The sequence below is a fragment of the Pan troglodytes genome, chromosome 12, assembly GCF_028858775.2.
Source record: "Pan troglodytes isolate AG18354 chromosome 12, NHGRI_mPanTro3-v2.0_pri, whole genome shotgun sequence".
Lineage (NCBI taxonomy): Eukaryota > Metazoa > Chordata > Mammalia > Primates > Hominidae > Pan > Pan troglodytes.
In genome coordinates this window covers 64513743-64539844 of record NC_072410.2, presented here as the reverse complement: position 1 = coordinate 64539844, position 26102 = coordinate 64513743, and the positions used below count along the sequence as shown (strand labels likewise).

The 26102-nt window shown below is 36.0% G+C and overlaps 2 protein-coding genes across 25 annotated transcripts in view; one reads left to right on the top strand and one right to left on the bottom strand.

Annotated features, from left to right (window-relative positions):
* The window catches only part of VRK2 (VRK serine/threonine kinase 2), a 114798-nt gene extending 101531 nt beyond the window's left edge, over positions 1-13267 (top strand). For 14 of the 20 annotated variants that reach the window (XM_515492.9, XM_063789053.1, XM_063789049.1 and 11 more), the window contains one exon: positions 10949-13267. In XM_515492.9, the coding sequence (XP_515492.3) occupies positions 10949-11293 (345 nt within the window). In that variant the 3' untranslated portion in view covers positions 11294-13267. Of the gene's footprint in view, positions 1-6337; positions 6387-10948 lie in introns of all 20 variants that reach the window. The other 6 variants (XM_009442495.4, XM_063789045.1, XM_063789046.1 and 3 more) reach the window with 2 other exon arrangements.
* The window catches only part of FANCL (FA complementation group L), an 82140-nt gene continuing 66880 nt past the window's right edge, over positions 10843-26102 (bottom strand). For all 5 annotated transcript variants that reach the window (XM_001157414.8, XM_063789060.1, XM_009442492.5 and 2 more), the window contains 7 exons: positions 17331-17481; positions 15051-15134; positions 14646-14691; positions 14483-14564; positions 13137-13253; positions 11708-11779; positions 10843-11400 (listed from right to left, as the gene is read on the bottom strand). In XM_001157414.8, the coding sequence (XP_001157414.3) occupies positions 11365-11400; positions 11708-11779; positions 13137-13253; positions 14483-14564; positions 14646-14691; positions 15051-15134; positions 17331-17481 (588 nt within the window). In that variant the 3' untranslated portion in view covers positions 10843-11364. The remainder of the gene's footprint in view (positions 11401-11707; positions 11780-13136; positions 13254-14482; positions 14565-14645; positions 14692-15050; positions 15135-17330; positions 17482-26102) is intronic.

Here is a 26102-nt window from a genome sequence, read left to right as displayed (position 1 = left end):
TCCTTATCAGATATCTGTATTATGGATATCCTCTCCTAGCATGTGGCCTGCCTAATCATTTAATTCATAGTATCTTAGGATGTGCAGAAGCTTTTTATATTATTTGTTTTTTTATTTGAAGTTCAATTTATCAATATTTTAATAGTTTGTTTGTTTGTTTGTTTGTTTTTCTGTAAAGACACCTAAGAAACCTTTGCCTACCTCAAGGTCACAAAGTTATTTTGCTATATATTTCTATACAAGGCTCATGGTTTTAGCTTTCATTGTTGGTTCTATGAGCCATCTCAAATCAATTCATGTGTATTGTGTGAGGTGGAGGTTGAGGTTCTCTTTTTCATATAGTTTGCACCATCATTTATTGAAAAGATGTTCCTAATGAATTTCTTTGGAGCCCTTTTCAAAAGTCAGCTAACTGTGTGTGTGAGCCTATTTCTGGGCTCTATTTTCTTCTATTCTACTTGTCTCTCCTTACACCAACACCACACTGCATCAATTACTGTCGCTTTACAGCAAGTTCTGAAATTAGAATAGTTCTTTAATCCTTTTATTTTCTTTCAAAAATGTATTGGCCATTTTATGTCCTAGTCTCCTCCATAAAATTTAAGAAGCAGCTTGTTAGTTTCCACCAAAAAATGCACAATGGGATATTGACTGGGAGTACATTAAGTCTAAAGATGAGTTTATGGAGAACTGGCATCCCAACAATGTCGACTCCTCCAGTGCATAAACCTGGTACTTCTCTGCATTTATGTGGAACTTCTCTGCATTTATGTGCATTTTCTTTAACTTCTCTCAACAGTGTTTTGTAGTTTTTAGTGTAGATGTCTATACATCTTCCATTAAAATTATCTCTAAATATTTTTGATCCCATTTTAAGTAGTAATTTTCAAAATTTCATATTCCAGTTATTTGTTGCTGGTATATAGAAATAGAATTTATTTTCTATTTCTATATCAGTTGTATTTGATATACAATATAATCGTGTGTCTTGGGATCTTTCTAAATGTGCTTATTAGTTCCAATAGGTTTTATTATTTTTTAAATAGATTCTTAGGACTTTCTACATAGTTAATGATGTCTGTGAATAGAGACAGTTTTACCTCTTCCTTTCCAATATATGCCCTTTATTTATTTTTTATCATTGTCTTATTACATCTGCTAGCAGCTCTAGTATTACGTTGAATAGAAGTTGTGACAGTGGCCATCCTTGCTTGGTTCCTGATCTTAGGAGGAATGCATTCATTCTTTCACCATTAAGTTAGCTATTGATTTTTTCTAAATGCCCTTTTATCAGGCTGAGGAAATTTCACCATATTTGTTGAAAAATAAATGTAAATAATGAATATTAAATACTGTTTTGAGATCTTTTGAGATGATCATATGATTTTTTCCCTTTACTAGTACGATGAATTACATTGATTTTTAAATGTTAAATCAACCTTTTACTTCTGGGATAAACCTCCAGTTAGGCATGATGTGTTTTCCTGCTGAATTCTGTTTGCTGAATTCCAACTCAATTCCTGCTGAATTTCAGTTCCATGGAAGGTTTTTATACCTAGACTGATGAGGGATACTGGTCTGTAATTTTCTTTTTCTTTTCTTTTTTTTTTTTTTTGCAAAGTGAAAGCAAGTTTATTAAGAAAGTAAAGGAATAAAAGGATGGCTACTTCATAGAGCAGCTGTAATTTTCTTTTCTCGTAATACCCTTGTATGGTTTTGTTTTCAGGGTCATTATTGAATTATACCAGTTGGAAGTGTTGCACTCTGTTTTCAGAAAATGTTTTTGTAAGATTTGCCTTTCTTAAATGTTGGATAGAATTTAGCAAGAAAACCATCGGGGCTGATAATTTGTTGTAGGAAATTTTTTAACTGCACATTTACTTTCTATAATATATAGAGTGATCATTAGATTTTTTTTCTTGGGTCAGTTTTATATTTGTATTTTTCAAAGAATTTGTCCATCTCATCTAAGTTTTCAAATTTATCAGCACTAAGTTAGGATATTCTTTATTTTCCCTTTATCATCACCAATATCTATATTGATGTCCCTCTTTCAGTTCTGATAATGGTAACTTTTGGTTTCTTTCTTTTTTTAATAGTCTAGCTAAGGGCTTGTCATTTTCATTGATCTTCTCAAAGACCAGCTTTGGTTTTTTTGGTTTTTTTTTTCAAAGACCAACCTTTGGTTTTGTTGATTTTTTTTTTAAAAACCTACCATTGATATGTTTTCTATTTCACTAATTCTTTATCATTTGCTTGATTCTACTTATTTTGCGTTTAATTTATTCTTTCAAGCTTCATAAGGTGAAAGTTTAAATCACTAATTTTTTCCTTCATTTTTTTCCTAACGTATATAGTTAAACCTACAAATATGTAAGCTGTGCTTTGGCTGTCTATTTCACAAATTTTGATATGTTGTGTTTTCATTATTAATCAGTTCAATGTATTTTCTAATGTCCCTTGATTTATTTGACCCATGGATTATTTATTAGTATGTTTTTTAATTCCTACGTATTTTTAAGGTTTACTGGGTATCTTTTTTGTTATTGATTTCTAATTTAATTTTGCTGTCATCAGAACACATCCTGTATTATTGCAATCTTTTAAAATTCACTGAAACTTATTTTGTCACCAAGGAAAAGGCCTAGTTTAGTGAATGTTCCTTGTATACTTATGAAGTTTGGGGTTAAGTTGTTTAATAGTGTTCAAATCTTATATATTTACTGTTTTATTTTGTCCTCTTGTTTTATCATTTAATGACAAAGGAATGTTACAATCACCAACTGTAATTGTGAATTTATCCATTTGTCTCTTCTATACATTTTTGCTTCTATACATTTTTGCTTCATAGATTTTGATGCTGTTATTAGGTATATGCAGATAGTAGTTATATGTTCTTGGTTAACTGTCCTGTTCATCATTCTGAAATATCTTTCTTTATATCTATTAAATACTCTATCTTGAGTTCTACTTCATCTGACTTTTAACAATTCCAGCCTTCCTATGATTAATATTTATACATTGTATCCATTTCCATCCTTTGTTTAATCCACTTGTGTCTTTTTATCTGTGGCTTTTGTAACTAGCATATAGTTGAGCCTCGCTATTTTATAAAATCTGGCAAACACTATCTTTTATTTGCTCCATGTCTATTTCATGTAACTGTATTTGCTCCATTTCCATTTGAGGTAACTATTGATATAGCTGGGTTTAATCTACCATTATGCAATTTGCTTTCTTTTTGCCCCATTTGTTCTTTGTCCCTTTTTACCTCCCTCTTGCTTTATTTTGGACTAATTGAGAATTTTTTTTTAACTATGCTTCTATGCTTGTTCTTTTTTTTTTTTTTTTTTTTTTTTGGTGGTCACTCTAGAGCAAGGGGTCAGTCAGCTCCATAGCCTATGGGCCAAATTCAGCCAACCACCTATTTTTGTAAATAGTTTTATTGGAACATAGCCATACTCATTCACTTACATATTGTATTTGATTGCTTTTGTTCCATAGTGGCAGAGCTAACTGCAACAGAGACTGTATGGTCAAAAAAGCCTAAAATATTTACTCTCAGGCATTTTACAAAACAAGTTTGCAAATCCCTGCTCAGCACAATCCTGCCTAACAGAAATATAATGCAAGCCACATATGCAATTTAAAAAATTCTACTAACCACATTTCAAAAAGTAAAAAGAAACAGGTAGACTCTATTTTAATAACGTCCTCTGATTAAACCAGTATCCACAATGCTATAATCAGAATAATATTACTGAGATATTTTACATCTTTTTCTAAAGTCTTCAAAATTTGGTGTCTATTTTATAGTAACAGCACATCTCAATTATAACTAGCCATATTTCAAGTGCTCAAGTCATATTAGACAGCATGGCTCTAGAAATTACCATGTGCACATTTAACTGATCATATTACATTCTATCTTGACTTAATGTGTAAGAACCTTACAAATATATACTTCCCTTTATCCCTCATCCTTTTTGCTATTGTTGTTATACGTTTTGCTTTTACATGTGTAATATATTTCAGAATGCATTGGTATTGTTGCTTTAAGGAGCCATTTTTCGTTTTAAAAAAATTAAGAAAGGAAAAGGAAAAAAAGTCTTAACATATCCCAGTATTTACAGTTACTGAAATTCTTTATTCCTTCAATAGATCTTAGTTTGGTATAATTTCTCTTCAGCCTGAACAAATTCCTTTAACATTTATTGTAGTATATATTTCCTGGAATCTAATTCTGTCACCTCTTGTCTGTCTGAAAATATTTGTATTTCACCTTCATTTTTTTTTGTAGTGGTGGATTTATATTTTATTTCTGCATTTCTTTTTTTAACAGTTTATTTTGAAGTAACTGTAGACTCCGAAATTGCAAAAATACATACAGCCTCCCTATACCCTTACCTACCCTTTCACCCAACTCCTGCAAATGAAAACATTTTACATAACCATAATATAATTTTACAAAGCAGGAAATTGACATTCATATACTACCATAAAATACAGACCTTATTAGGATATCACCAATTTTGACATGTACTCGTGCATGTCTGTGTTCCTTAGATATTTTATTATATGTATGGAGTAACCACCACAATTATCCTACAGACCTGTTCCATGACCACGTAGGAATTGCTCATGCTATAGTGACACCCTCTTCCCAATCCTAATCCTCAGAAAGCAGTGGGTTTATTCTGCATCACTGTAATTTTATCATTTTGAGTGTATCATATAAATCAAATCTTATGATATGTAACTTGTTGAGAATGGCTTTGTTTCATTCGTCATCATGCCCTTGAGATCAATCCAAGTTTTGTGTACATGAGCAGTTCATTCCTTTTTATTGCTCAGTAGTAATCTGAAGTATGGATATACCATTGAAGAACATTTGGTTTCTTTCCAGTTTTTGGCCATTCACTATTTAGTAGGTTAGCTGTAGACATTTTTATAGATGTTCTCTATAAAGTTGAGGAAGCTCCCCTCCATTTCTAATGTACTAAGAGTTTTCATCATGAATAGGTGCTGAATATTGTCAAATGCTTTTTCTGTATCAATTAATATGATCATGTGATTTTTCTTCTTTAGACTGTTACCATGGTGGATGACACTGGTTTGTGGTTGAATATTGAATTAGTCTTCCATTCCTTGAATCAACCCCACTTCATTTTATATTATTCTTTTTATATGTTGCTGGATTTAATTTGCTAGTATTTTAATGAGGAGTTTTACATCTGTGCTCATGAGAGCTGATGTCTGTTGTTATCTTTTTATTCTACTGTTTTTGTTGGTTTTGGTATCAGGGTAATGGTGACCTTATGAGTTGAGAAGCCTTCCTCCTCTTCTTAATTTCTGGAAGAAAATGTATAGAATTGATCTTGTTTCTTTTTCACGTTTTGCAGAATTCTCTAGTGAAACCATCTGGGTCTGGAGATTCCTTTTTAGCTATGAATTCAATTTCTTTAGTAAGACTATTCAGATATTTATTTCAAGAGTAGGCAAACTTTTCTGTAAAGAGCCAGATGGTAAAAAATTTAGGTTTTGCAGGTCATATGGACTCTTGTCACAACTATTTATCTCTTGCATTTTTATTATTTCATCTTGAGTTAGTTTTGGTAATTTGTGATTTTTCCAGGAATTGGTCCATTTCATCTGAGCTATCAAATTTTTGTTGGTATAATTATTCATACTATTCCTTTATTCAAATCCCTTAAATGCCTGTGGGGTCTGTAGTGATATTTGTTTTTTCCCAGATACTGGTAGTTTGTGTTTTCTTTCCCTGTTAGTCTTGCTAGTTTGTCATTCTTATTGGTCATGTCTCAGAACCAGCTTTTGATTGATCATTCTGTATTTTTTAATTGCCAATGTTATTGATTTCTGCTCTAATTTCTATTTCTTTCTGCTTGCTTTGGATTTTTTTTTAATTCTTTTTTTGACAAATATAATTGTATATATCATATCTATGGGGTACAATGTGATGCTTTGATATATGTCTACATTGTGGGATGTTTAACTCACACTAATTAACAAATGTCACATACTTGTCATTTCTTTTTATAATTTCTTTGAGTGCAAACAGATTATTAAATTGGGACTTTTTGTCTTTTCTAGTACAAGTATTTAGTATTATAAATTTCCCTTCTAGCATGACATTAGCTATGTCCCATGTTTTGATATGTCGTATTTTTATTTCCATTCAGTTCAATGTATTTTTTAATTTTCCTGGGGTCTCTTTGACCCATTTAAAGGGGTCTTTAAATTTTAAAGCATTTGGAGATTTTCCTATTATTTCTTTCCTTCATCTTGATCTTGGTGTATTTTCTTCCCTTTTTTCCAGTTTAGGTAGAAGCTTAGGCTATTGATTTGAACCCACTATTTTTTCTAATGTAAGTATTCCATGCTATAAGTGTCCTGCTAAACCCTGTTTGTACTGCATCCTGTAAATATTTATACATTTCAATTTTGTTCAGTTCAAAATATATTTCCCCTTGAGACTTTTAATACCTTATTTAGAAATGTGTTAATTCCCAAGTATCTGAAGATTTTTTTTTCAGTTATTGATTTCTAGTTTAATTATATTATGGTCTAACAATATAAATTTGTTAGGGTTTGTTTTATGGATAGGATATGACGGTCTGCCTGGTTCCAGTTGGTTCCAGTTGCAGTTGAAAAGAACATGTATTTTCCTGTTTGGGGGTGAAGTAGTCTATAAATATCAACTAGATCCCATTATCTTGTGATGTTACTAATTTATTTTATATTCCTGCTGATTTTCACTCTAGTAGTTATATCAATTACTGAGAACAGAGCTTTCTAGTTAGGGAGATGTGCGATGCCAACTCTTTGCTGTTTAATGCACAGCAGGCACGGTCAAAAGGGCAAGTGCCTCTCCAGTTTCTGAGGCCAGCGTGGAGGGTTGCTGTTGCTCTGATGTTTGCTCAATGCAAGGTGGAGAAGGTTGGTAGGTCTCTACAGTGTCTGGTGGGGAGGAAGACAGGCACCACATCTGCTTGTGTTAGTGCAGGGAGGAACAGGCTATATGGCTCTGCCTTACAGTTTTGGTAGTCTCCTGGTGGGAAGGAAGGGGGACCACCTCAGTAGTACAGGCTGGGAAAGGTTGTCAGAGCTCTATCTCACAATCTCCCTAACACCCAGTGGGATAGGGTATCACCTTGTTAGTGTGAGGACGGTCAACAGGGCTCTACCCGTCTCCACAGTGCTTGATGGGGGAAGGGTAGGTGTGCTCCCTGGTTAGTGTAGGGTGATGATACTCAACAGGACTGTACCCTCCCTCTTCACCCCGCCCTTGCCACCTCCCCACCGCCCCCACCATCCCCCCCACCCCACCGCCCCGTTTCCACAGCACCTGGAGAGAAGTAAGGTACAGCTTCTTTCATGGTGTTCACCTAGGGTTCAGCAGGTATAAAAGGATTCTGTCCTGTAGACCTGTCCTCCCCCAGGGCTATTGGTTAGATAGAGCATGTTTTTCATGTTTTTGTCTTTTTTTTTTTTTTTTCCAGTCTGTGCATATTGCTGTTTCCAGACCGCAGGCTCTTTTATGGCCCAGGCTGGGGTAATAGGAGGTACTAAAGTACATGGCGGGTGGAGACTCAAGGGAGGGTCATTTTTCGAATTTTCAGTGTTTTGATAGGTGCTTTTTGTCCACTCTTTAATTACCAGAATAAGGCGGGATGCTTACTCTTTCTTGTCTATAACTGGATGCCCCTCACTTTGGTTTTGAAAGCTTCATTGCATATGGAATCTATTCTTTCAGAACTTTAAAAAGGATGTTTCCATCTTCATAGGTCTGTTTTTTTTCTGCTAAGAAGTTAGCAGTTATTCTTATTGGCCCATTTATAATGTATTTCTTTCTGTGGCTTTCAAGATTTGCTTGTTATTTTTGGTTTTGTAAGGATGGCTGTCTTTTGTTTATTGTGCCTTGGGTTCGTAGAGCTACTTTTATCTATGGGTTGATATTTGTCTTCAAATTGGAAAGGTTTTGTATGATTTCATCAATTTGTTTCATGCCTTAATCTCTCTTATTTCTCTGAGTTCCAAATACATGCATGTTAGAATACTTTACCTTTTTCATAGGCAGCTAAATAACTATTTTTTTAAATCAGTCTTTTATGTTGCTGTACCTCAGGTTGGGTGGTGGTGTGTTTTTGTTTGTTTTTTTTGTTGTTGTTGTTGTTGTTTTTTGCCTGACCTCTAGTTGATTGTCAAATCAGCTGTTAAACCTAGCCAATGAATTTTTCATGTTATACCTTGTATTTTTCAGTTCCACAAGTATATTTCTTTGTATGTTGAGATTCCACCTCCCCCATATCTGTTCATTAATTATGTTCAACTTTAATTCCTTGAACATATTTATGTAGATGTTTTATAGTCCTTGTTTGATAATTGTACCATCTGGATCAGCCCTGAATCTCTGTTTATTTTTTCTCCTGGTTATGGGTCACATTTCCTGCATCTCATTTGTAGTAGTTTTATTGTATACTGAACATTGTGGATGCTGTGGTCTTTAGACTCCAGATTTTATTGCATTCCTTTAAAGAGTTTTGAGGTTAGTTCTGGCAGACAGTTAACTTACTGGTGACTAAACCTGATCATTTTATAACTTCTGTTCAGGCTTTTTTGGCCTAGTCTGCAGTAAATCTTAAATTGTGGCCTTTCTTAGGTCTATGTTATTTTCCCTTCCTGAGCTTTGTTTTAGATCCCTAAGTTATTTCATATATTTTGACTAATTTTGTTTTCTATTTATTTATGGGTTTTCACAGCAGAAGGGGAAGTCTGGTATCAGATTTTCATGGCCAGAGTGGAAGTAGTGTTGATATTTTTCATAGCTTCCCAGTCGATTCTGATGTGCATTCAAAGTTAATAACTATTCTAATGTAGGGTTTCTTGACAGTTGCATTGTTGACATTTGGGAGCTGAGCTGTTATTTGTTGTGGGGGTGCTGTCCTGTGATGTAGGATGTTTCGCATCATTCCTAGTACTTATCTACTAGGTGTCAATAGTATCTCCTCCTAGCTGTAACAACCCAAAATGTCTCCAGAAATTGCTAAATGTCCTCTGTGGGGCAGGATCAACCCAGGCTGAGAACCAATGCTCTATCACAGTAGATTACTGCATTGCCTTGAGCCCTTTGCTACTCAAAGTGGGTTGTGCAAACCAGCTGTATTGGCATCATCTGGAGCTTCTCAGAAATACAGAATCTCAGGTCATACTCCTAGACCTTTTGAATGAGATCTGCATTTTAACAAGTTATGATGATCTGTTTGCTTTCTAATACTCAAAGAATAATGCCGTAGAGCAGGGGTCAGCAAACCTTTTCTTAAAAGGCCAGAAAGAAAATATTTTCAGTTTACTTTCCATACAGTTTTTGTCAGAACTATTCAACAATGCCATTGTAGTGCAAAAGCCCACATAGACAATACATAAACAAATTGATGTGGCTCTGTTCCAATAAAACTTTATTCACAAAACAGGCAACTAGCCAAGCCAAATTTTGGCAACTCCTGTTATAGACTATCCTAATCAGACCCCCTCAGTGTACTGAAGACAACAGGTGGTTAAATTCTTTGATGAGTGCCTTGCCATATGATGTCATTTGCTGATGTTCAAGAGAGATTAAGTGTGTAGATTACACAGTAGATGATTCTGGAAATTATAGTAGCTCGACTTCTATCCTTACCTAAGTGGAGATATCTCCCAGCCTTGCACATGTGAGCTATATGTAAATGCTGCTCTTACTATGATTTGATAGCATAATTATTATTTGTATTATGCTTTATAGGCCCACTGGAATAATTATTCACTTATTTTGACTTTAGTTAATAAAGCTGACAAACTTATGAAAAACTGCATTAATGTGACTTCGTTAGCTCAGAAAGAGTAGTTTAAAATGAGTTATTTAACTCTAAAGTGAGTCATTTAACTCTCAAGTAATTTCCTTTTTTTCCATAGGAAAGCTAGTTTTTAAAACATCCTTTGTTTTATGTAGGACTCCTTTCTGACACTTCCAAAACTCTGTATCTAGAAAGGGGAGGGCTGTTTGTTTGAAGGGTGGCAGTTTAAAGGTTGAGAAGGTAGTAGCTATTCTGAGAATGATGGACAGTGAACAAGCTTAAAGTATTTTGCTTTGTTTTATAAATTTCTTCTCTTCTAAGTTAGTTAGTTACTTGATAAATGGTGCTGAGGGGGGGCATGCCAGATGTCACCAAAGCAAAGCAGAAAAACTCGACTTTCGGCCAGTTAAGTGGTGATCAGGAAACTGATTCCTGGGACTTTGGCCAACAGGAATGATGAAAACATAGAAGTAGCTCCCGAAACTTGCATAAGTAACCAGTTAATTTGTTTTATATTAATACCACTTAATTTGCTTTATATTAATATCTATTCGGTCTATACTGGTTCGTCTGTATAGCTTTCCAAGAGACATAACACTATAGCTACCCCTGAGGCAGTTTTCTTTGGCTGTGTACAGCCTCATCCTTTGCCCACTGTACAGTGGGCACCACTTCTCAGTTGCCATGGAATCAAAAGGTAAAGAATCACATTAATGACCAAAATATTTCTAATTATGGCTATCTTACCCCCTTAAGATTAAGCCCAATTTTTTGGTTTTGCCAAGAAAATTCAGTTTTCATATTCTATCCTATTTATTTATTTTTAGATTATAAATTACTTACTTAAGAGATGGCCTACTTACGTGGTTTAAAAGAACCACTCAAATTATATCCAGATTTGCTTGTTGGATGTTTATAAACTCTTAAAAAGTGTAAATCTTTAAGATCTTTACCTAAAAATTACTTCTCAGGAAAAATAACACGCAAAAACTTGATCTTGTATAACATTTTATTTAGCATTCTTACACACTACACAAAATAAATACTTGGATAACTCACGTCTAACAAACTAAACTATGTATGTATTTTTTCCATAGGAAAGCACAAGGAGAAGACAGAAATATCAAGAGTCTCAAGAACCTTTGAATGAAGTAAACAGTTTCCCACAAAAAATCAGCTATACACAATTCCCAAGCTCATTTTATGAGCCTCATCAAGATTTTACCAGTCCAGATATATTCAAGAAGTCAAGATCTCCATCTTGGTATAAATACACTTCCACAGTCAGCACGAGGATCACAGACTTAGAAAGTTCAACTGGACTTTGGCCTACAATTTCCCAGTTTACTCTTAGTGAAGAGACAAACGCAGATGTTTATTATTATCGCATCATCATACCTGTCCTTTTGATGTTAGTATTTCTTGCTTTATTTTTTCTCTGAAGATGATACCAAAATTCCTTTTGATAATTTTTTAAGTTTCCAGCTCTTCACCGAAATGTTATATTCTTAGTTCAGTGTTTCCTTCCAGACATTTTTAAGGTAATTGGCTTTAAAAAGAGAACATATTTTAACAAAGTTTGTGGACACTCTAAAAAATAAAATTGCTTTGTATTAGAAATAGTGTCATAGAATAGTGTCATAGTACAGTTTGGAAAACACTTCTGAAGTTTCAGATCACCTAGGAAATCTAGAAAAGGAGTTTAATGTTTTTGATCAGAGAATTTGAAAAACAGAAATACAGAGAATGAGTTTCAAAAGTTTTAGATAAACTGATATACTATATAGATCTATCTTCTAGAACATATTACTGAAAGCTAGGCACATTTTATGAGATGTGATTAACAATTTGCTTACCTTACTACAATATGGACATTCACCAAATATGATGTTAAAACTCTGTCTACTAGTTAGTAGTCCTCTCAGCCACTGCAAATTTTAAAAGATAAAGGAGAAGCGTCAGCATGATTACAAATTACAGATACTCCAAACGTCATTCCCTTTGTTTTTAAGTGCATTATGTTTTTATTCCAGAAGACCTAGCTTAATTTTGTTTTGCAAGAGTAAGGGATGTATTTCCTGAGCCAATAGCAGACTATTAAGATGTTGAGTAACAAGGGAAATCAACATGGAATTGAAGGCCTAAACCACTGGTTTATAACCAGATTATGGGCCCCTTTAAGAATCTGATAAGAATTACGCATTTTCTTTATCCCCAGAATAGACATACATAAAAATAATGCATACTAACTTCCTGGCATTCATAGACTTTCCCTAAATCCCTTAATCAGGAAATTAATCCAGGAAATTAACAACTCCTGCTGTTAAAGATACTATAGGCTCTTGAAAATTTCCCTCTTAGTTCTGGTCTTAATCACTAACAGTGGGTTAATTTTCAACCCATTGATTATAAGCATGAGCCAGTGAATTTTTAAAAATTAAATGAATATTCATAATTACAAAAGAAATCACGTTCCCTTAGAGTATTTCTGTAATTTGACCTGTATTTCTGTAATTTCATGATTTTATATAAGGTAAATAGATGCCTCTGCCTAAGTTCTCCATTGGCAAAGTACAGACGGCACCAACTGCTACCTCTAATCACAAAAGTAAAGATGTGATATTAAGGAAGACTGAAACCGAAGGCAACATACAATTGCAAGGTGTTCTGTATATAGTTACACACAGTTTATCATGTATCAACTAGGCCCTAAGGTGAAGCCAAGCACTAAAGACAGGAATGAAAGTAGACTTCACATACAGTAAGTAAAGTGGCATTGCCTGAGTGCTGTGAGACTCAGATCACAAAAGGCATTCTTCTCAACATGAAAAGTAGTATTATTGGATATATTCTATTCTTAAATGCAGCCTGAAAAGTAATAGATACTACATAGTACTAATTTCATTTTCACTGTATTACTGCCACTTTCAACCACCTCCACCTTGGGTAAATCTATGAAGCTTACATTGTGGTAACAAGGAATTTATAGAAAGATTCCAATGTACCATCAATTTAATTTGTTATGTGTCAATAAGCTAGTCCATGAATATATTCTGGATAGATTTTCTCCCTTCTTGGATACTTCAGAACATTTCTCCACTCATTAGTAACTGTGATGAAGAAATGAAGCACATAAGCATCTGGAATAAACTGGTAAAAGGAGTTAATGGCAAAAGAGAGGATCACTATTGACTCAACAGATTTTAGATTCTGTGTATTTCAAACAGGAATACTTCCTATGTTGTGTTAGCGGAAAAAAGTCTTGAAAATATTTTTATTTTTTACCTCATATAAGCATATTTGATGGAAAGGTTGTCCACACTGGGAATTATCACAGACTTGATCAGGGATGGTACCGTCAAGTTGATAAGCATAACAAATTCCACAATCCATAGTAAAATCCTTCAAAAGAAAAATATTTATAAAAAGCGTATGTGTCTCACTAACTTATTCGTTGTACATATTTGGGAGGGTATGTGTGATATTTTGATACATGTATACAATGTTTAATGATCACATCAGGATAATTAAGATATTCATCACCTCAACATTTACCTTTTATGTTGGGAACATTACAATTCTCCTAACTACTTTAGAATACGAAATCATCTATGTGTTTAAAACACAAGGTAAGATCAGGAAGAATGTTTTATAAATATAGTTTTTATAAAGGTGACCATATTGCTGTATTATAGGAAATATAATTACATTACTATTTAACACCTAGCAAAGCTATTGTAGAGTGTTTCCTTTTTCACTCAAATATACACAGCTAGGCTAAAAAAAAGAGATTCCATTTTTGGCTGGCAAGATGTTTGGGCATCAGTAATTTTCCCATATCATACATTGTTATAATGTCCCTGATAGTATTTAAAGAAAGGAATTGATATTAGCTAGTGATTACTAAACAGCACAATTCTGTAACTAAAGGAAAAAGAAACTCACTACCATTTAGTAGTCTACAACCTTAGCAGCCTTGTCAAAAATCAATTCTATTATTTTTGCAATATAGTGGTATCTATTCAATTTTGAGAAACTATAACTGCTTCACAAACACTTATATCAAGCTAATCAGTACTTGAGCCATCCATAAACAGACTATGTAGAAAAGCCAAACATCTCATTAGCTACTTTGGAGTTCTCCCCTTATTTTTAATAAATGTCTGTCATTAATGATGTCACTACTGAAGACCATGAAAAAAGTATATAGTTGACACTTGAACAACATGGGTTTGAACTGCACAGGTCTACTTATACACAGATTTTTTTTTTAACCAAATGCAGATCAAAAATACAGTACTGACAAGATGCAGAACCTGTGTTTATGTGAAATCTCTGTATACAGAGGGCCAACTTTTTCTATATATGGGTCCCGCAGGGTAACTGTGGAACTTTAATGTCTGTGGATTTTTGTATCCATGGGCAGCCCTGAAATCAATCCCCCTGTTCCAAGAGACAGTTGTTACTTAACAACCAATCAAAGGTAAACAAGTTTTTTGATGCAGATCAGAAGTCTGTGTTATAATATTTTTCTAATTCCCTCCTTTTTCAGCCTCATTTTTCACTGAGAGAAGCATTTAAACTTCATTATGCAATACTGTCTGGAATATCAAAACACTGATAAAACTTACAGATTTTTCCAGGATAGCACGAGCTGGAAAATCAGTTTCTAAAACATCTTTCAAATTTTGTAACACACTATTTTCTGGATCCCTGAAAGCATGGGGAAAAAAATTATGCTGTGAACTTTGTAAAATCACCAAAAAGTAAAAATTATATTGCCAAGGTACCTACCACAAATGTATGTTCCTGCTCAGCTTAATTCCCAGGGGTTTTACCACTTCAGATTTAAAAAAAAAAATTTAATAATTGCATGCTCTACTCTTGGTTTCTAAAGCCACATTTGATACAGAATGTTTCTTAACTACTTGATTAGAAAATCAAAATTATATGTATTATGTTAAAAAACAAAATTATACAGTTCAGAATGCTGAGACATTTTCATTTAAAATAACTATCATTATTGCAGTGAACCGAGATCGTGCCATTACACTACATACTGGGCAACAAGAGCAAAACTCCGTCTCAGACAAAAAATAAAAACTACCATTAATATACTAATATTGTCTAATAATTTAACAATGGTAGGCAAGGATTTTATGACTCTATTAAAAAACGTTTAAATCTCAGATGTCATACCATGGTCAGCTCCAAGAAAGAAGCACTCAGGAAGCATAGTAGGATGCCTGGGGTCTACCTCTATATTTATGGAAACATTATTCCCTAGAATGAAACACGATTAAATCTTTTAGAAGTAGAACAGCTCATCAAACAACCCAATAAAAAATAAAGAGGTGTTGGTCTGGCTACCTATTTCACTGTATACCCACGGAAAGATTAACCAAATGTTTTGTAGTTTTATGTAATGGTAAATATAATTGAACCAAAAGAAGTAATTTTGATATGATTATCATTGAAAGGATCTTAAATTTCAGCCAGTCAACAAATTGATATATTTAATTAGATTGCAATTCTGGTCAACTGTGTTGAAGTTTAAATAAAAATGTTCTATGGAGTGATAAAGGTCTTTGATATCAAAACTATCACAAGTCACATGTTTAAGAAATAACTATCTAAATTATTTTTCATGGCTTTCCTGAAAAAGTTTACATTTCATAGAACTATGGCCAAATGTAAAAAGACCAACAGTACAGTAAATGGTAAAAACAAACATTAAAGATTCAAGTTTTATAAAAATTTATAAAAACATTTTCTGTATTATTTTGCTGCATGTGAAACTTTCCCTTATAATTTAACAAAAGATTTAATTCACATTGGCAATTGTTCATTAATAACCAAAACAATAAGTAACCTAATTTCGCAAGACCTAAGAAAATTGGCACTAGGTTCTTTTATACATTTTAACTGTACTGGACTACAGCGTAAGTTTCAGAAATTTTACTTCTATTTTTTGAAGGTACATAGTGTAACTGCTTAAGATCAATTTGGATTTCATTTTCATGGTAAAAATGTCTTGATAAATTCCATACACTGTAGAATAAGCCTTTCACTAAGGCTGGCATCAACATAAATGCAGTTATTGCATATCTGGCAAAAAGAGGTCATTAACAGAAAAAAATGACTAGCCATTCAATGAGACAAATAAAAATACAAAAAGTTATAATCTCATTTGGTAACACATTATTTACTATGAACAGAAATTTCTTATTAGCCCTCAACACTGTCATCTGGTAATGGCTCCAGACAGTACTTTCACTTAATATGGGCATATTAACTAATTTTTCCATTCACTTGTTCAAAACTTGGTCTTAAGAAAGCAAATCATGCCTGGAGGAGACAAAAGAAGCTAAAAGGTAAATAGGGAATGAATTAAAAACTAGACTATGTATGCTGAATGAGAAATATAGTAAGTATATTTAATCATAACCTGATAATTAATGGGGCCATGAAAATAATGATTTACTACATTTCTTTGAAGAAAATATTTTCATTCTTAGTATCTACTTGTTCACAAATATACCATAATTTGGTTAATTGTTCCAAATTAAACAGACTTTTTGAAACCAGGAAAGTAACAATACTATTTGTAGAACTGCTGTAAACTATACTTTCTTCTCGTAATACCACGTATGTCACATTCTTCCCCCAGATAATCTATATTATACCTAGGTATAAAGTATAAAAATTGCTCACTAACTTGGATGTGATTCACATCAGAATTTCAAAATACCCTTGAACAACATATCTATTTAGAAAAAAAGAAATGGGTATCTTAAAACTAGCTATGGTATTTAATGTGAGCTTAAATATAGTTTATCTAAAATCTTGAGAAAGGCTGAAGTCACATGTTTTGCTTGCTTATAATGAAAATACACAGCCATTTTATAGTCAAGAGAACATAACATTGCACAGGTATTTATGATTATACCATATCTCATTCATAAATTTCATATACTTGTGAAGAAAATACTTAAAACTATAAATTCTTTCTCTGTGCTTTCTGTTTACTCTTCAGTTGCATGGTCTACTGCAAGTTCTTTTATCTTCCTCTGTATTTCTAACAGAAAATATTCCCAGATCTGAACACACTAATCTTAGAAGATTGTAAGTTTCACAAATGAAGACTGCATTATTCTGACTTTTTTCTTGTTCTATGTAATGTAAATTTTGAGTTACCTGTTCCACGATTCCTGTGCTAATTAGCAGCTAATTAAACTCTACTTCTGAATGTTACCTCCATTGGATCATCACCTTTTATAATGAAACACCTCAGTACTTCTCCTTTTCACCTAAAATATTTACATTTAAATGTGTAGCCAAAAAAAAGTTTATACTAGAAAATTTTAATAGTTGACTTCATATAAAGTTAAGTCTGAGTCCAACTGTCATTGTTAGATTTATTTTCATAATACAAAATAAAACACCTAAAAACAAACCCTTAATCCTCCTTGTCCCTACCTAATGCAATTCTGCGTGCTGTTGCACTCCGTGGAGGTTTTTCTGGCTCAAGTACCCAGGTCTTCTCATCGATTTCATCCATAACATCCCAGAATGCCTTTAGTGATTCTATTGCTGCCAAAAACTGACTATAAATGCTTATTAAGGAGCTCTGTGAAAAAATGAAAGTTGAGTAAGTTATATGGTACTCTACCAATAGCAGATAATCGTTTACTTAAAATACACTCAATTTAGAAATTTTAAGCTGTTTCATTTTAGCTACAAAGTAGACTCCAGTAAACAGCAGTCAACTCTCCCTGCTTCACATCTCTTCCTACAGCGTTTACAGGATTCTTTTTTATTGACAGTAGACTATACACCTGAGAAAGAATGGTTTTTTAAAAATCATAATTTTTTTATTATAATGCTTGATATACTACATGTATGCAATAGTAATGAGTACTACAAGATGTATGTACACACAACTTTAATAAATATTAATGTACATGATATGGCTAACATTGGACCTATACAAAATGTCTATAATATTTTAGTATGAAAATCTTAATTTCATGTTTGCTGCAGCAATCAAGTTAAATGCAGTGCTATTTGTAATTTAGTGAGATTACCTTTAAATATTATTAAAAACTTTGGAGACCTAATTAGGCAGAGTATGAAAAGGTTGTACACATTTTTAAAGAATTAAAACAGAAGGTACAAATGATGTTTTTCCACATTTAACTTTTAGCCAATCTCTGAATTCAGCATTTCATATATTAATCCCTTTATAGGAATTAGCTTAAATATAGTTTCACTAAATAATAAGTAATGCCATCACTGACCTTAAAAATCAGTTTTTAAACAAAGGAGTTTCTCATGTAACAATGTGGTATGTTTAAAAGATACAACTGCTTACTAAATACTTTTGATACAAAATCAAAACAGTTTAATAAGAAGGGTTTATTGTTTCAAGTACACAAAATGTAAAGTCACATACTACAAATGTTTTCAATTTGAAATAACTGGCCACACCAATAATTTAAGAATATGATACACCCTAAGATGAAAAGAAACTAGCCAATTCCTTAAACATGTATTTTATACCTAATACTTAAGGAAAACCCATCCCATTTTGTCACTTCAGTCAAGGTTTACACTTGGATGAATTCATGGCTCAGTTCCACTGTGCTGGATTCAACTGTTCTAACCTTCTACACATATTTTTTTAAAAAGTGGGCCAGGTGCAGTGGCTCACGCCTGTAATCCCAGCACTATGGGAGGCTGAGGTGCGCAGATCACGAGGTCAAGAGATAGAGACCATCCTGGCCAATAAGGTGAAACCTTGTCTCTTCTAAAAATACAAAAATTAGCTGGGCGTGGTGGCACGCGCCCATAGTCCCAGCTATTTGGGAGACAGAGGCAGGAGAATCACTTGAACCCGGGAGGCAGAGGTTGCAGTGGGCCGAGATCGCGCCACTGCACTCCAGCCTGGTGACAGAGCTAGACTCCGTCTCAAAAAGAAAAAAAAAAAGGTGTGAAGTAGGAATTAGAGCCTAATATCTGAAAAATAACCTTTGAGGATATTGACGGTATAATGTCTGTTCTCTTCTGGTATACTTTACTTACCTATAAGTTTAGGTGACAGAATCCAGAAATCAGAACATTAAACTCCCAAGAAGCTAGTTTTAAAATCAGTACAATAGTGTATCTCTGTCTCTCCTTTCTCTGTCTGTTTCTACATGTGTATTTAAAATCCGTAATTACCTATTCCTTTGTATACCCAAGATAAGGTTAATTCCCCTGCCAAAAAAAGAGTTATAAAATATTTTCACAGTGGCATCTTTTATTTGAAGTTTTTTCCAATGGCATTGTCCATTTCTCTTATGCACAACTGCAAATAAAATCCTAATTGCATTTTGAACAGAAAAATGTATTCTTAATAAGAAAATAGCCAAAAACAAAACATCCCTGGAACTAGAAGTTACTTGGTAATTACAGAAAAAGTGAATTTTAAACCCTAAAAGCCATTATACGATTTTACTAGCTAGCCATTTGAGGTAGATACATTAAACATTATTTTTACATTCCAGATGGGGAAAAGAAAGATAAAAAATGTGACAAGTTGGACACAGAAACACTTCTCTTAGCAATTTCAACGAACTTAGGGGATAGACATCAAAACTATTATATCAGTAAGCTATGCGATTAATAGTTTTTTCTCCAACTGCTTATTTTGTCCATTAAATCATTAAAAACCCTTATTTTGAATTTTTTCCCCAAATTGAAAAAAATAAATTATTTCTAAATATTACCAATGGAATTAAATACTTTATATACAGCACCACAAATGCCAAGAAATAATATGGCCAAAATTAAAATCAAAGTTCAGTAAGTATTTTGCAGGGAGATGAGTTCTCTAAAAAATATTTTTTAAAATAAAAATAGCTAACATTCTTGGTGGCTGGCAAGATGGCCGAACAGGAACAGATCCAGTCTGCAACTCCCAGCGAGATCAAGGCAGAAGGCAGGTGATTTCTGCATTTCCAACCAAGGTACCGGCTCATCTCATTGGGACTGGTTAGATAGTGGGTGCAGCCCACGGAGGGCGAGCCAAAGCAGGGTGGGCTATCACCTCACTCAGGGAAGTGCAAGGAGTTGGGGAGCTCCCTCCCCTAGCCAAGGGAAGCCATGAGGGACTGTGCCATGAGGAGTGGTGCACTCTGGCCCAGATATGCTTTTCCCACGGTCTTCACAACCCGCAGATCAGGAGATTCCCTCTGGTGCCTATGCCACCAGGGCCCTGGGTTTCAAGCACAAAACTGGGTGGTCATTTGGGCAGACACTGAGCTAGCTACAGGAGTTTTTTTTTTAATACCCCAGTGGCGCCTGGAGCACCAGCAAGACAAAACTATTCACTCCCCTAGAAAGGGAGCTGATGCCAGGGCGCCAAGTGGTCTATCTCAGTGGATCCCACCCCAAGAAGCCCAGCAAGCTAAGATCCACTGGCTTGAAATTCTTGCTGCCAGCACAGCAGTCTGAAGTAGACCTGGGACACTCAAGCTTGGTGGGGGAAGGGACATCCACCATTACTGAGGCTTGAGTACGTGGTTTACCCCTCACAGTGTAAACAATGCCACCAGGAAGCTGGAACTGGGCAGAGCTCACCGCAGCTCAGCAAAGCCTCTATAGCCAGACTGCCTCACCAGATTCCTCCTCTCTGGGCAGGGCACCTCTGAAAGAACAGCAGCAGCCAAAGTCAGAGGCTTATAGATAAAACTCCCATCTCCCTGGGACAGAGCACCTGGGGAAAGGGGCGGCTGTGGGCACAGCTTCAGCAGACTTAAATGTTCCTGCCTGCTGGCTCTGAAAAGAGCAGCAGATCTCCCACCAAAGCACTCGAGCTCTGCTAAGGGACAGACTGCCTCCTCAAGCAGGGGTCAAAAGACAACTCATACAGGAGAGCTCCAGCTGACATCTGGAGGATGGCCCTCTGGGATGAAGCTTCCAGAGAAAGGAACAGGCAGCAAAATCTTTGCTGTTCTGCAACCTCCACTGGTGATACCCAGGCAAACAAGGTCTGGAGTGGACCTCCAGCAAAATCCAGCAGACCTGCAGCAGAGGGGTCTGTTAGATGGAAAACTAACAAACAGAAAGCAATAGCATCAACATCAACAAAAAGGACATCCACACCAAAACCCCATATGAAAGTCAACAATATCAAAGACCAAACGTAGATAAATCCACGACGATGAGGAAAAACTGGCACAAAAAGGAGGAAAATTCCAAAAACCAGAACGCCTTTTCTCCAACGGATCACAACTCCTCGCCAGCAAGGGAACAAAACTGGACAGAGAATGAGTTTGACAAACTGACAGAAGTAGGCTTCAGAAAGTGGGTAATAACAGACTCCTCTGAGCTAAAGGAGCATGTTCTAACCCAATGGAAGGAAGCTAAGAACCTTGAAAAAAAGTTAGAGGAATTGCTAACCAAAATAACCAGGTTACAGAAGAACATAAATGACCTGATGAAGCTGAAAAACACAGCACGAGAACTTTGTGAAGCATACACAAGTATCAATTGCTGAATCAATCAAGCGGAAGAAAGGATATCAGAGATTTAAGATCAACTTAATGAAATAAAGTGTGAAGACAAGATTAGAGAAAAAAGAATGAGAAGGAATGAACAAAGCCTCCAAGAAATATCAGACTATGTGAAAAGACCAAACCTATGTTTGATTGGTGTGCCTGAAAGTGATGGGGAGAGTGGAACCAAGTTAAAAAACACTCTTCAGGATGTTATCCAGGAGAGCTTCTCCAACATTCCAATTCAGGAAATACAGAGAACACCACAAAGATACTCCTCCAGAACAGCAACCACAAGACACATAATGGTCGGATTCATCAAGGTTGAAATGAAGGAAAAAATGTTAAGGGCAGCCAGAGACAAAGGTTGGGTTACCCACAAAGGGAAGCCCATCAGACTAACAGCGGATCTCTCTGCAGAAACCCTACAAGCCAGAAGAGAGTGGGGGCCAATATTTAATATTCTTAAAGAAAAGAATTTTCAAACTAGAATTTCCTATCCCGCCAAACTAACCTTCAGGAGTGAAGGAGAAATAAAATCCTTTACAGACAAGCAAATCCTGAGAGATCTTGTCACCACCAGGCCTGCCTTACAAGAGCTCCTGAAGGACGCGTGAAATATGCAAAGGAAAAACCAGTACCAGCCACTGCAAAAACATACGAAAATGTAGAGACCATCAACACTATGAAGAAACTGCATCAACTAACTAACAAAATAACCAGCTAGCATCATAATGACAGGATCAAATTTACACATAAATGTAAACGAGCTAAATCCCCCAATTAAAAGACACAGACTGGCAAATTGGATAAACAGTGAAGACCGACTACTATGCTGTATTCAGGAGATCCATCTCACGTGCAAAGAAACACACAGGCTCGAAATAAAGGGATGGAGGAATATTTACCAAGCAAATGGAAAGCAAAAAAAAAAAAAAAAGCATGGTTTGCAATACTAGTATCTGATAAAACAGACTTTAAACCAACAAAGATCAAAAGAGACAAAGAAGGCCATTACATAATGGTAAACGGATCAATGCAACAAGGAGAGCTAACAATCCTAAATGTATATGCAGCCAATACAGGAGCAACCAGATTCATAAAGCAAGTTCTCAGAGACCTACAAAGAGACTTAAGACTCCCACACAATAATAGTGGGAGACTGTAGCACCCCCACTGTCAATATTAGACAGATCAACGAGACACAAAATTAACAAGGATATTCAGGAGTTGAACTCAGCTCTGGACCAAGCAGACCTAATAGACATCTACACAACTCTCCAACCCAAATTAACAAAACATACATTCCTCTCAGCACCACATCGCACTTCTTTTAAAACTGATCACAAAATTTGAAGTAAAACACTCTTCAGCAAATGCAAAAGGATGGAATTCAATAAAATCTCTCAAACCACAGTGCAATCAAATTAGAACTCAGGATTAAGAAACTCACTCAAAACTGCACAACTAAACAGAAACTGAACAACCTTCTCCTGAATGACTACTGAGTAAATAACAAAATTAAGGCAGAAATAAATAAGTTTTTTGAAACAAGTTATTGAGAACAAAGACACAATGTACCAGAATCTCTGGGACACAGCCAAAGCAGTGTTTCAAGGGAAATTTATAACGAAATGCCCACATGAGAAAGCAGAAAGAACTAAAAATGACACCCTAACATCACAATTAAAAAAACTACAGAAGCAAGAACAAACATTCAAAAGCTAGCAGAAGACAAGAAATAACTAAGATCAGAGCAGAACTGAAGGAGATAGAGACACGAAAAACCCTTCAAAAAAATCAATGAATCCAGGAGCTGGTTTTTTGAAAAGAATAACAAAATAGGGGATTGGAGCCAAGATGGCCGAATAGGAACAGCTCCGTTCTACAGCTCCCAGCGTGAGCAATGCAGAAGACGGGTGATTTCTGCATTTCCATCTGAGGTACCGGGTTCATCTCACTAGGGAGTGCCAGACCATGGGGGCAAGACAGTGGGTGCAGTGCACCATGCGCGAGCAGAAGCAGGGCGAGGCATTGCCTCACTCAGGAAGTGCAAGGGGTCAGGGAGTTCCCTTTCCTAGTCAAAGAAAGGGGTGACAGCACCCGGAAAATCGGGTCACTCCCACCCCAATACTGCGCTTTTCCGACGGGCTTAAAAAATGGCACACCAGGAGATTATATCCCGCACATGGCTTGGAGAGTCCTACGCCCACGGAGCCTCGTTCATTGCTAGCACAGCAGTCTAAGATCAAACTGCAAGGTGGCAGTGAGGCTGGGGGAGGGGCGCCCACCATTGCCCAGGCTAGCTTAGGAAAACAAAGCAGCCGGGAAGCTCGAACTGAGTGGAGCCCACCACAGCTCAAAGAGGCCTGCCTGCCTCTGTAGGCTCCACCTCTGGGGACAGGGCACAGACAAACAAAAAGACAGCAGTAACCTCTGCAGACTTAAATGTCCCTGTCCGACAGCTTTGAAGAGAGCAGTGGTTCTCCCAGCACGCACCTGGAGATCTGAGAACAGGCAGACTGCCTCCTCAAGTGGGTTCTTGACCCCTGACCCCTGAGCAGCCTAACTGGGAGGCACCGCCCAGTAGGGGCAGACTGACACCTCACATGGCCAGGTACTCCTCTGAGACAAAACTTCCAGAGGAACCATCAGACAGCAGCATTCGTGGTTCACGAAAATCTGCTGTTCCGCAGCCACCGCTGCTGGTACCCAGGAAAACAGGGTCTGGAGGGGACCTCTAGCAAACTCCAACAGACCTGCAGCTGAGGGTCTTTGTTAACAGAGGGTCTGTTTGTTAACAGAAAGGACTCTTAGCTGACGGTCTGTGTGTTAACAGAAAGGACATCCACACCAAAAATCCATCTGTACATCACCATCATCAAAGACCAAAAGCAGATAAAACCACAAAGATGGGGAAAAAACAGAGCAGAAAAACTGGAAACTCTAAAAAGCAGAGCGCCTCTCCACCTCCGAAGAAACGCAGCTCCTCACCAGCAACGGAACAAAGCTGGACAGAGTATGACTTTGACGAGTTGAGAGAAGAAGGCTTCAGACCATCAAACTACTACGAGCTACAGGAGGAAATTCAAACCAAAGGCGAAGAAGCTGAAAACTTTGAAAAAAATTTAGACGAATGCATAACTAGAATAACCAATACAGAGAAGTGCTTAAAGCAGCTGACGGAGCTGAAAGCCAAGGCTCGAGAACTATGTGAAGAATACAGAAGCCTCAGGAGCCGATGCAATCAACTGGAAGAAAGGGTATCAGTGACGGAAGATGAAGTGAATGAAATGAAGCGAGAAGGGAAGCTTAGAGAAAAAAGAATAAAAAGAAACGAACAAAGCCTCCAAGAAATATGGGACCATGTGAAAAGACCAAACCTATGTCTGATTTGTGTACCTGAAAGTGATGAGGAGAATGGAACCAAGTTGGAAAACACTCTGAAGGATATTATCCAGGAAAACTTCCCCAATCTAGCAAGGCAGGCCAACATTCAGATTCAGGAAATACAGAGAATGCCACAAAGATACTCTCGAGAAGACCAACTCCAAGACACATAATTGTCAGATTCACCAAAGTTGAAATGAAGGAAAAAATGTTAAGGGCAGCCAGAGAGAAAGGTCGGGTTACCCACAACGGGAAGCCCATCAGACTAACAGCTGATCTCTCGGCAGAAACTCTACAAGCCAGAAGAGAGTGGGAGCCAATATTCAACATTCTTAAAGAAAAGAATTTTCAACCCAGAATTTCATATCCAGCCAAACTAAGCTTCATAAGTGAAGGAGAAATAAAATCCTTTACAGACAAGCAAATGCTGAGAGATTTTGTCACCACCAGGCCTGCCCTAAAAGAGCTCCTGAAGGAAGCACTCAACATGGAAAGGAACAACCAGTACCAGCCACTGCAAAATCATGCCAAATTGTAAAGACCATCGAGGCTAGGAAGAAACTGCATCAACTAACAAGCAAAATAACCAGCTAACATCATAATGACAGGATCAAACTCACACATAACAATATTAACTTTAAATGTAAATGGACTAAATGCTCCAATTAAAAGACATAGACTGGCAAACTGGATAAAGAGTCAAGACCCATCAGTGTGCTGTATTCAGGAAACCCATCTCACAAGCAGAGACACACATAGGCTCAAAATAAAAGGATGGAGGAAGATCTACCAAGCAAATGGAAAACAAAAAAAGGCAGGGGTTGCAATCCTAGTCTCTGATGAAACAGACTTTAAACCAACAATGATCAAAAGAGACAAAGAAGGCCATTACATAATGGTAAAGGGATCAATTCAACAAGAAGAGCTAACCATCCTAAATATATATGCACCCAATACAGGAGCACCCAGATTCAAAAAGCAAGTCCTGAGTGACCTACAAAGAGACTTAAGACTCCCACACAATAATAATGGGAGAATTTAACACCCCACTGTCAACATTAGACAGATCAACAAGACAGAAAGTTAACAAGGATACCCAGGAATTGAACTCAGCTCTGCACCAAGTGGACCTAATAGACATCTATGGAACTCTCCACCCCAAATCAACAGAATATACATTTTTTTCAGCACCACACCACACCTATTCCAAAATCGACCACACAGTTGGAAATAAAGCTCTCCTCAGCAAATGTAAAAGAACAGAAATTATAACAAATTGTCTCTCAGACCACAGTGCAATCAAACTAGAACTCAGGATTAA